Genomic DNA, 12,268 nt, shown 5'->3' with positions numbered 1-12,268 from the left:
CATGTCAACGGTGCAAGTCAAGGTGCGCCAGCAGCCTTGCAACTGGCACGCTGTTTGGCATCTACTTCGAGTCTAGTTTTCTTCATGCGGCGGTAATAAATTATATGAAACTAGTAACTACTATTTTGTTTTTAGTGTTATTGGCATTAATGCATTGTGTATATATCATTTTTCTTTTTGTACACAGATCATCCCATGCAATGTGAGGTCAGAATTCAACAATCTGACTGGAGACTCTATGACCTTTGAGGCTCCTGGGGGCCCCTACACTATGGAGATCGAGAAAGGACAAAACATGACGCGGGTGGGAGGAGATGATGGGTCCGTTTCATCGACCACATGTGTATCACCGGTGGTGAGTTGATCATCTTCTCCTTCAGAGCTGAAAGACCCAAGCTGGCCGTGATTTATGTCAACAAAGCAGAAGATTATGAGGATGATGAGGATGATGATGACCCACTTGGTGATGCCATCGTAGCTCAAAGAATGAAGTTGAGCGAGGAGGAGGTGTGCAACCTATGGGACATCATTCCGCCACGTGCTAACTTCGTCGGGGTGCCATTCGTGACCCGCCTGACAAGTACCATGGTTGATCGGCATATCATGGTATGTTGCATTTACTGTAGTTTTTAGAGTAATTTGACGATATGCTTTATTGTTATACTTAGTTTAGAGTCCGGTGATATATATGCTTAGTGAATCTTATATGCTTTATTGTTATACTTAGTGTAGAGTCTGATGATATATATGCTTAGTGAATCTTATATGCTTTATTGTTATACTTAGTGTAGAGTCCGATGATATATGTGCTTAGATAATCTTATATGCTTTATTGTTATACTTAGTGTAGAGTCTGATGAAATATATGCTTAGTCAATCTTATATGCTTAGTGAATCTTATATGCTTTCTTGTTATACTTAGTGTAGAGTCCGATGATATATATGCTTAGTGAATCTTATATGCTTAGTGAATCTTATGTGCTTAGTGAATATTATATGCTTTATTGTTATACTTAGTGTAGAATGTGTGAGGCTACTTACTAATTGATATGTTTTTCTTATTCAGAAATTGCCAAAGAGCCTATCTGAGAGTTGTGGTATCAAGCCTGATGAAGAAGGCTCTGCTGGAATACGCCTTACCGCAAGGGGCTCCGTCACCACTTGTGCGTACGGCGTGGACACGGACGGTCGCACACACTTCAACTCGGTTGGGTGGAAGAGCTTCCTCGTCGGCAAGAATCTTCATGTCGGACAGGCAATCCTAATTACTATCAGGAACACCCACCTCCTAGGCTTGAGGATGATGGTCGTCATCGACATCATCTAGAACTTCATATGCATGCGTGTGGTTGTTGAACCATATATATGCTAGTATGACTACCTAGTAGACTTATCAACTATGATCTATCCATGCATTGTTGACTACTATATGAGTTTGTGAGATTGTGTGGTTATATTAAATGTGGTACTGTCATTAATGTTTGTGAGATGGTTCTGTGAACTTAGTTTATTTGCACTGGACTTGTCTTGATTTCCATGAATATTGCACCTAACTGCTTTTTTATTTTTTATTTCTATTTGCCTAGTTGTAGCGTGGGGAGAAAATAAGGCGCTACTACTACGTGATGATAGTAGTAGCGTTGGTGGAGAAATCGGCGCTACTAATGAGTATTTTAGCTGCAGCGCTTGTTTAGAAACGCGCTACTGTTAAATAATAGCTGTAGCGCCCTAGCAGTAGCGCGGGTGCCCGCGCTACTGGTATGTAAAAAACCAGCACCACTAGTAAGCTTTTCTCTAGTAGTGGGAGTCTGCGCTGATGCGCTGCATGGCGCTGAAATCACCTGCGCGGCCAGTTGCCTCGCCGATCTTGTCGGCGAGGTCTGCCTCTCCCACGAGCCCGCATCTGACGCAGGCACAGGAGGCCCCGAGAGCCTCCTCGCGGGCCTCCTCGATCAACTCCACGTCGCCAGCGAGCCAGCTGGGGACTTGGAGTCTGTAGGCTCCACCGATCCGATGCTGGTCGACTCCGACACCGCGTCGCTTGACACGTTCCCCACCAACATGGTGGTCTACGACGAGCCGCTCCCTTGCGCGGAGAGTGGCGGAAGCACCGTCACAGAAGTGCTTGTCATTGATCATGGCGAGCACTCCGGCGGGGGTGATTATGACCCGCTCAACGCGGCGCTGCAAGACCTGGCAGCGCCAATTCCCGAAGACGCCGACGCCGAGACACTGGAGGCACGCCGCCTTCAGCTAGTCGAAGGCGCCAAGAAGCTGGCCAGCATGAGACGCCTATCAGAGGCCTACCAGCGCGAGTTGAGCGCGCTGTGGGCGGCACGCCGGCTCCAGCTGGGCCTAGCCGCCTTGGCACAGTCCAGCAACGCGGTGTGGCCATCGCCAACCTGTTCGGGGCAAATCGCCCCGTTTACGCCACGCCTGCGGAGAACATCCGAGCCGCCCAGGCGGCGGCAGACGAGCTGGACAAATTCGAGGGAGAAGTACGTCGCTTAATGACGGAGCGCGTCCAGCGACTCCTTGACGCGGCTGCGGAGCAGAACGAGGCCGGCTGCCGCACTGATGCGCCGCACCGGCAGAATGACGACCTGCCTCCCCGCCGAGACCAAGGCGCGACATCTCGGACGCCGACTGGTGGCGTCCGCAGAAGAAAGGACAAGGAGCCGGCTGCCAGCCGCTGACGGACTTACATCACCATAAAGCATGACCAAGACGGCTGCCCAAGAGCAGTGGAACGACGGGATGACTGTCCACCTCCTCCCCATCGCAGGGAAAGGCGAGTCTTCCCGCCGCCTGTTGATCACCCGATGCTCGGCGACCGCCTTGGCCGCCGAGAGGGAGTCAGAGAGAATGACGCCCGCCACCGGATCAACCGTCTCCACCGATCCCTGGCGCTTCAAGAAGAAGTTGAGTTGGGGCCACCGTGTTTCGGCCCCCGCATTCGAGACGAGCCCTTCCCCAAAGGGTTCACGCTCCCCCGAGACACGCCCAAGTACACCGACTCCGTGATGCCGGAAGACTGGCTAGTTGGCTACTCCACGGCTGTCTGCATAGCAAACGGCAACAAGCGTGTTACCGTGAAGTGCGTTCCGCTCATGCTCCAGGGCATGGCCCGGACATGGTTGAACAGCTTGAAGCCCCGCAGCATCAACAGTTGGGTCGACTTCACCGACGCCTTCGTCCACAACTTCACCAGCACGTACAAGCAGCCTCCCAAACCTCGCCAGCTCTCCTTGTGCGTGCAATGCCCCAACGAGTCAACTCGCGACTACCTCATGCGCTGGGCCGAGCTCCACAACTCCTGTGAGGGCGTGCACGAGGGGCAGGCCATTGAGTACTTCACTGCAGGATGCCGAGAGGGCACCCTCTTCAAGCACAGGCTCCTCTGCGATGAGCTGGAGACCCTCGACGAGCTACTGATCATAGCATACAAATATGCCACGGCTGACTCCTCCATGAAGACGGAGATCCAAGTTAGTGCGAGAGGCAAGGTGGCTCCTCGGGCTCCTCAAACCCCGGCTAGGGACGCCAGTCCTCGTCAACAGTAGAACGACCACAAGCGCAAGGCCCCACAGCCGGCTTCCAGCAGCCGGCAGGTGGCGACAGTCAAAGACCAGCAGCCGGAGGGGCAGCCTCCGCCCAAGCGTCAGAAGGGCGGCAAGCCCAACTGGTTGCCGGCTTTCTCATATGAGCATACTTTGGATGGTCCCTGCAAATTCCATAGTGGTGTGAAGCCGCCCAACCACACCACTCGGAAGTGCCACTGGCTCACCAGGATCGCCAAGAAAGACGGCCTTTTGCCTCCTCCACCTGCTGGGTAGCCACCTCCTCCTCCGCCCCAGCAGCTGGCGGTTAGACCAGTCGGCGCGATACAAGACGAGTACCCAGAAGAGCATGGAACCTATGTCGTGTTCACCAGCGTGTTCGATGATCGACGCAGCAGACGGCTGCAGCAGCAAGAGGTGAATGCAGTAGCATCTGAGACACCAGAGTTCATGCATTGGTCTGAGAAGCCCATCAGCTGGAGCAGAGCTGACCACCCGGAAGTAATGCCCAAACCCGGCTCCTATGCCCTGGTTTTGGACGCCACCTTTGCCACGGACAAGCGAGCTGCTCGCTTCTCCAGAGTCCTGATAGACGGCGGCAGCAGCATCAACATCTTGTACAAGGATACCATGGAGAAATTAGGAATCGGACAGAGGCAGCTTTAGTCCAGCCGGACAGTGTTCCATGGCATAGTTCCTGGCCTTTCCTGCTCACCAATCGGCAAGATTCTGATTGACGTCCTCTTTGGAGACAAAGATCATTTCCGCCGAGAGTCAGTCTGGTTTGAGGTGGTGGACCTTGAGAGCCCATACCATGCGTTACTCGGCCGGCCTGCCCTAGCCAAGTTCATGGCTATCCCCCAGTATGCCTACCTCAAGATGAAGATGCCGAGTTCCAAGGGGATTCTGACCATAGTCGGCGACTACAAGAAGTCATCCGCCTGCGCAGCAGAGAGCAGTCGGCTGGCCAAGTCCCTCGTGATCGCAGCTGAGAAGCGGCTCCTTGACCGGGTTGTGGCGATGGCAAGCAAGCAGCCAGAGATGTCGCCCGATCCCAAGGAGTCAGAAGCTGAGGGCTCATTCAAGCCGGCCAAAGAAACGAAGAAGATACCCTTGGACCCGGAGCACCCGGAGAGGTACGCTGTTGTAGGTGCAAACCTCGACCGCAAATAGGAAGGCGAGCTCGTCGATTTCCTCCGTGATAATCGGGACATCTTTGCATGGTCCCCCAAAGACATGTCAGGTGTCCCGACGGATTTCGCCGAGCACAAATTACATGTCCGGTCTGATGCCAAGCCAGTCAGGCAGCCCTTGCGCCGCTTGTCAGAAGAGAAGAGAAGAGTTGTTGGAGAAGAGATAGCCCGGCTGCTAGCAGTCGGCTTCATCATGGAGGTGTTCTTTCCAGAATGGCTAGCCAATCCGGTCCTGGTACTGAAGAAGAACAAGCAATGGCGATTGTGTATTGACTACACTAGCCTCAATAAAGCATGCCCCAAGGACCCGTTCGCTTTGCCAAGGATCGACCAAGTGATAGACTCCACAGCCGGATATGAGCTGTTGAGTTTCTTGGATGCATATTCGGGATATCACTAGATCAAGTTGAACCCAGCCGACAAACTGAAGACTGCCTTCATTACACCATTTGGAGCCTTCTGCTACTTCACCATGACGTTCAGCTTGAGGAATGCCGGCACCACCTTCCAACATTGCATGCAGAAATGCCTCCTCAAGCAACTTGGTAGAAACGCCCACGTTTACGTGGACGATGTGGTGGTGAAGACGGAGAAGCGTGGAACACTGCTGGAAGACCTCAAGGAGACCTTTGAGAACTTGCGCCGATTTCAAATCAAGCTCAACCCGGAGAAATGCGTCTTCGGAGTACCAGCCGGCCAGCTTCTTGGCTTCCTGGTCTCTGAACGCGGCATAGAATGCAACCCTGTGAAGATCAAGGCCATTGAGAGGATGGAAGTACCCAGCCGACTGTTGGACGTACAAAAGTTCACCGGTTGTTTGGCATCCATCAGCCGATTCATCAGTCAGCTGGGTGAGAAGGCTCTCCCCCTATACCAACTCATGAAGAAGACCACTTTTTTCAAGTGGAACCACAAGGCGGACGAAGCTTTTCTCCAACTGAAGATGTTGATTACTCCACCTGTCCTGGCGGCTCCGACTCCTAAGGAACCCATGCTCCTCTACATCGCCGCCACTAGCCGAGTAGTCAGCACAGTCATCGTGGTAGAGCACAAGGAGGAAGGCAAGGCACTACCAGTCCAGAGACCGGTATATTATTCGAGTGAAGTATTGTCGACCTCCAAGCAAAACTACCCCCACTACCAGAAGATGTGCTACGGCGTGCACTTTGCCGCCAAGAAATTGAAGCCTTACTTCCAAGAACATCCAATCACTATGGTCTGCACAGCTCCACTAGCCGAGATCATCGGGAGCCGGGATGCTTCGGGCCGAGTGGCCAAATGATCCATAGATTTGGCCCCCTACACCATCTACTACCAGCCGCGCACCGCCATCAAGTCGCAAGCGCTGGCCGACTTCCTCGTCGACTGGGCCGAGACCCTGTATCTGCTGCCAGTGCCCGACTCCACCCATTGGCGAATGCATTTCGACGGCTCCAAGATGCGCACCGGCTTGGGAGCCGGCATCGTCCTCACCTCTTCCAAAGGCGACAATCTCAAATATGTGCTGCAAATTCATTTTGTCGCCTCCAACAACATCGCCAAATACGAGGCACTCATTCACGGGCTCCGGCTGGCCAAAGAGCTCGGCATTCGCCGGATCCTGTGCTATGGTGACTCCGACTTGGTGGTCCAGCAGTCGTCAGGCGATTGGGACGCCAAAGACGCAAACATGGCGAGCTACCGCTTCCTCGTACAGCAACTTGGTGGATATTTTGAGGGGTGCGAGTTTCTCCATGTGCCAAGAAACGACAATGACCAAGCAGATGCCCTCGCACGAATTGGCTCCACCCGTCAAGCAATACCGTCCGGCGTCGCCCTTCAGCGCCTCCTTAAGCCGTCTGTCAGGCCATCGCCAGAGTCAGACTCTATCTTTGTGCCGGCTCCTCCTGAAGCAGCCGGATCCGACTCAAGAGCCCCGCAGACGGCATGAGTATTCCGGCAGACGGCGCGGGGATCGTGACAGTCGCACCCGGCCCGGGGACTGCGGCGGTCGGCCCAGAGACTTCAGAACCCGGCCCGGGGACTGCGCCAATCGGCCCGGGGACTTCATCGACACAGCAAGCGGCTGCTGACTCCAACCCGCCGCCTCCCGGCCCAGCCGCCCTCGTCCAAGTCGCAGCCTTGACAGTTGTAGAAATTGCAGCACCTTCATGGGCCCAGCCCATCCTCAAATTCCTGGTGAACAAAGAGTTGCCAACTGATGAGATCTTAGCTCGGCAAGTGCAACACCAGGCGGCAGCATACACCATAGTCAACAGAGAACTTGTAAGGCGCAGTGTCACTGGTGTCTACCAGCGCTGCATGGAGCCGGAGCAAGGGCAAGCAATTCTTAAGGACATCCATCAAGGCGAGTGTGGCCACCATGCGGCTTTAAGAGCACTCGTCGCCAAAGCCTTCCGCCATGGTTTCTTCTGGCCGACTGCTCTTGAAGACGCCAAGGCCTTGGTCCAAAAATGCAAGGGGTGCCAGAAGTTCCGCTCCAAGCCACATCAGCCGGCTTCTGCACTCAAGACTATTCCCATTGCCTGGCCCTTTGCTGTTTGGGGCCTGGACATGGTGGGACCATTCAAGATGGCACGAGGCGGTTTGACTCACTTACTTGTCGCAGTGGACAAGTTCACCAAGTGGATAGAAGCAAAACCAATCAAGAAGTTGAATGGTCCGACTGCTATAACTTTCATCTCCGACATCACAATTCGGTACGCCATACCGCACAGCATCATCACCGACAACGGCACAAACTTTGCCAAAGGTGCCTTGGCCCGTTTCTGCGTGACACAGGGCATCCGACTGGACTTAGCGTCCGTTGCCCATCTGTAGTCCAACGGCCAGGTAGAGCGAGCAAACGGCCTCATCCTGTCCGGCATCAAGCCTCGACTGGTCGAGCCTCTGGAGCGCTCGGCCGGCTGCTGGCTTGACGAGTTGCCAGTCGTCCTCTGGAGCCTACGCACAACTCCAAACAAGTCAACCGGCTTCAAGCCCTTCTTCCTCGTCTACGGTGCCGAAGCCGTCATCCCAACGGATATAGAATTCGACTCCCCTCGAATCACCATGTACACGAAAGAGGAAGCAGGAGAAGCACGTCAAGACGGCATCGATCTGCTAAAAGAGGGCCGTTTGTTGGCACTCAGCCGGTCCAGCATCTACCAGCAGAGCCTGCGCCGATACTACAACCGGAAGGTCAAGCCGAGATCTTTCCAAGAAGGAGACCTTGTGCTCCGGCTGATCCAGTGAACAGCTGGCCAGCACAAGCTCTCAGCACCTTGGGAAGGCCCTTTTATCATCAGCAAAGTGTTGGGCAACGACTCCTACTATCTGATCGATGCTCAGAAGTCCCGAGCACGCAAGAGGGATGACTCCGGCAAAGAGACGGAGTAGCCATGGAATGCAAATCTCCTCCGAAGATTTTACAGTTAATGCAGTATGTGCCATGCTACCTTTTGTATTAAAGTACGAAGACTTCGGGCCCCCCGAGAAGAACTCGGGGACTGCCCTCTTTTATCTATATGATAAGGATTATGCCTATGAGTATGTTATTCTTTGTTATGCCGCTTGGCACCGGGTTCGACTAGTCGGCCCAAGGACTTGCCGTCTTGTACTATGAAATGCTTCCTGCAGCCAGACAAGTAATGTGCGGCACTTAAGCCGTCTCCTGTTAGAAGCCGCAGCTCGCAGAGCGACTGTCTGGTGGGCAGGAGTAAGGTAGAATGGGTGTCCACATGAAAGATGGCTAAGGACTCAAAGCATGTACATAGTTTAAGCCGGCTTCCAGCTTTTTATAACCGACTCTTGAGCAGCCTGCTCGCCGTTTTCTAATTAACTTGCTAAAAAAACACTAAACGGCTAAGTACTTGCCTTCCCAAAGAAGCTAAGTACTTGATCCAGCAACAGTCTGCAGAGCGGCTGTCCGACTGGCAAGACGGCAACCAAGGGAAGGCGGCAAAGGAAAAATCCAAAGAGCAATAGGCAAGAAGAGATAGAACACGGAGAAATATTTACATAGAAAAGGCCCTCGGCCGAATCTTCAAAACAGAAGTTCAAGATACACCCCGCGGGTGGAATTGTGCAAATTAACAAGTTCGTCGGGACTATTAAGCAGATAAAAGCAAAGATGAAGTGGCAGCCTAGGAAACTATAGACGGATTCGGAGGACCGGAGGGGTCGGCGGTGCCAGTTGCCGGAGCGGCCGGCTGGTTGGTCTCCGCTTGGTCGCCTCTGGCAGCAGCTGGCTCGGTTGGGCGCGGCTCGTTGCTAGAGGCGCGGTCGAGCTGGGGCTGGCCGTCTGCTCCGACCTCTGGCGCCTCCTCCTCGTCTCCTTCCTCCGCCTCGCCTTCTTCCTCGTCACTGGAGTCAATCACCTCCGTCGAGTCCTCGCCGTCGTCCGGGTTCAGCCCGAACCACTCCAGCGGCGCCTCATCGCCGTTCTCAGCCCTCTATGGGACGAAGACGCTGGTGTCGGTGTATTCGGCGATCGACGCCGCGCGCTTGACGAGATTGTCTTCCACGACCGCCAACTCTGCCTGAGCTTTTAGCCGGAATGTGGCTAGCTGGGCTAGACTCGGCCCAGGATACCACGCCTTGACGAACTCTAAGGCCCGGCACACTCCAGCCCGGGCCAAAGAGCCCTTCCAGGCCTCAAGGCGGCCAGCCGCTACATCCAGCCAGTCGGAAGTCCGACTGGAGGTGCGCGGTGCCTGCATATCCGGCCACACGGCGGCAATCGCCTGAGCACCGACACGCTGAAGCCGGCGCAGCATTCGGTGGGCCGGCCGAAGGCGGACCTCGATGCTCAGGATCTGCTTGCCAAGAGTTCGGGGGCGTTGGCGGCGATCTGTGCGCCGTCCGCCCTCCGCCCATCACGATCAGCCTCGATGGCTTGGTTGGCAGCGTCCGAGTGGCCAGGAAAGAAGTCTGCTAGGACAGGAAGGCAGAGAGCCAAATTAGAAGATTAGAAGCCGGCTCGAACAACAGCCGGCAGCTAAAAGAAGGAAAGCGAGGAGAGGCTCACCGTTGACAAGATCCTCGATCTCAAGGAAGCCGGAGGACAGCATCGCCTCCTTGTCGGTCCAGAAGGAGTGCTCGGACGCGAATTCGGCAAGGAGGGCGGCCTCCTTGTCCTCCGCCTCTTTCTGGGCCTTCTTGAGCAGCTCCTTCTGCTCCGCCAGCTGCGCGGCCAGCCGGTCGCGCTCCTCAGCCAGCCGGCCGCACTCCTCCTCCTTGACACGCAGCGCAGTGTTGGCTTCGCCCAGCTGCTGCTGCAGGGTGGCGTTGGCTTCTGCAGAAGAAGAAGAAGAAGAAGAAAAAGGTGTTAGTCGTCAACGAGGAAGAAAGGTCGCCGGGGAGATCCGGCCCGACTGCTCAGCAGTAGGCCCGGATCTCGGGGACTACAGCCCTCGGGTGCGCCAGCGCGCCCCCGCAGAGAAGGAAGAGGACTCACCCCAGCTTTCTGACAAGTCGGTGGTTCGCTTGGCCAGCTCCTCAACGTTGGCATTGAAGGTGGTCACGCGAAGATTGTGGTAATCCTATGACAAATTTCAGACAAACGTTAGTGCTTGGAACTCGCCGATTAGAGTTCTGAGCCGCCTGCTCAGCAGCCGGCCCAAAACTCAGGGACTACACCCAGTGGGTGCGCTGGCGCGCCCCACAAAGAAGAACAAGAAACAGAAACAAAGAAGGAGGACACGTACCCGGATGGCTGCCCGCGATGCCAGATACGCCTTGGTGCAGTCCTTGATGGCATCGCCCTCGGCTCGGAGCTTGGCTTGGACGTCCAAAAGCGCCCGATTCAATGGGCCCGTCCCGCCTCCCCGCACCCACCCAGTGGGCGCAGCGCCCGTCGCTTCGGTGTCCGGGATCGTGGAGCTCGCGGCGCCAGTCTCCATAGGGCGCGGCACCGAGGCCGCCTTCACGAGACGGCGGCGCGTCGGTGTGCCGACCTCGAGAGCCAGGCCCGTCACCACCACGTCTTCAGTTGGCGGCACCGGTGGGTCCGCCGGCTGCCCGCCTGGCGCGCTCTCGGACGGCAGCGGTGGCGGCACGATTACGTCTGGCGTGGCGATGTCATCGCCGGCCCTCTCCATGATCGGGTTCTCGTCACCGACTTCCCCAGTCTGCGCCGTGAACTCCGGTAGTGGCGGCGCAGAGTTCAGAGGGACGACAAACACCGCCGACTGGCGGTGCGCGGCTTCTTCAGCACGCTTCTTCTCCGTGGCGGCGGCCTCGGCTTCCGCCAGCTTCTTCAGGGCGGCGGCCTCCGCCTTGTCAGCTTCCGCCTTCTTCAGGCGGGCGGCTTCCCGCTCCTCGCGCGCCTCCCGCGCGTTCCGCTCCGTCGCCTCCCGGAGGTCGGCGGCCGGATCAATCCGCCGGATGGTGGAGGAGGTCTCCGCCGACTTCATGACAGAGCCGACGGTCGACTTCTCAAGAGAGAGCGGGGCCCTAAAGTCAACAATGTAAAAGCAAAGGAATTTCAGACGGAGTCGACGAAGAAAAAGTGAAGGCGCAAAGGAAGGTAGCACTTATGCAGAAACCAGATGCGGCGTCTTCACCACCTTGCGGAAGCGGTTGGCCTTTGTGGCCGCTTCGTCCCACTTGGTCGCCGCGGCTGAGCCCTTGGGCTTCTTCGGCCGACTGCCGAACAGGCTCGACCCGGCCCTGCGCTTCTTACCGCTGCCTTGGGCGTCCGGCGTGGCAGACGAGCTCGCGCCCGACTGGCCGACTCCTGGCTGGTGGCGCGGGGCAACCTCCTCATCATCGTCAGGCCAGTCCTCGAGACTGGCCCCAAGTCTCGGGCCACCCACTTCGCCGCCTCCTCCCTCGGCATCATCCTCCAGGGCCGCTGCCCCCAAGTCGGGGTCGTCAACATCGCTCTCCGCCCGGTCGGGGAGGAATTCGTGGTCCGGCCCCACGGTGCCGGCTGCTGGCTGGAGGAGGGGGTTCTGATCAAAGTCGACTGGTCAGATCGGACAAGACGGACTCGGCAACGAAGAAGTCAAACAGAAAGAGAAAAAGCAACAACTCACCAGAGGCGGAGGGTTGGCGCGTGAATACGGCTCCTTACCGAACTGCCACTCTTCTTTGAGGTTGCAGTTCGCAAGATAATTCACCATATAAGCTACCTCCTCGTGAGGCATCTCCTTGGTGCACATCCGACTCGGGTCCCGATGCCCACTCATCTGGTAAATCATGTGGGGGCGACCTTGGAGTAGGAGCACTCGGCGCGCCACGAAGGCGGCCAGCAAATCCGGCCCGGTTAAGCCCTCCGACTGTGTCAGCACTCGGAGTCGCGCGACAGCGCCGGCTCCTGCGGGCGTCAGCGTCCTGGCCCGATACGACCAGTTGGGCTGCCTCCCAGCCGGCGGGCCGGCTACGTAGGCCGGCAGATTGACCCAGTTGCCCTCCGTGGAGACGCTCTTCACATAGAAGTACGACCGCTGCCACATCTTCACCGACTTTATCAGCTTGATGGAGGGAAACGGGTTGTCGGCCCCCAACCTCCGCACGGCGATGAACGCGCCG

At 56.3% G+C, this 12,268-nt stretch overlaps 1 protein-coding gene across 1 annotated transcript; it reads left to right on the top strand.

Moving 5' to 3' along the window:
- Positions 1 to 339: 339 nt before the first annotated feature.
- On the top strand, positions 340 to 1,327 carry LOC147956804 (uncharacterized). The gene is made up of 2 exons (XM_087534575.1): positions 340 to 606; positions 1,067 to 1,327. The coding sequence occupies exons 1-2, from the start codon at positions 340 to 342 to the stop codon at positions 1,325 to 1,327; spliced, it is 528 nt and encodes a 175-aa protein (XP_087390701.1).
- Positions 1,328 to 12,268: the final 10,941 nt, after the last annotated feature.

The sequence above is a fragment of the Triticum urartu genome, chromosome 7A (genome assembly GCF_056163025.1).
Source record: "Triticum urartu cultivar PI428250 chromosome 7A, HENAU_Tu73, whole genome shotgun sequence".
In the NCBI taxonomy this organism is placed as follows: Eukaryota; Viridiplantae; Streptophyta; class Magnoliopsida; order Poales; family Poaceae; genus Triticum; species Triticum urartu.
The sequence above is the reverse complement of the archived record's forward strand: the minus strand, read 5'-3'. Positions and strand labels throughout refer to the sequence as shown.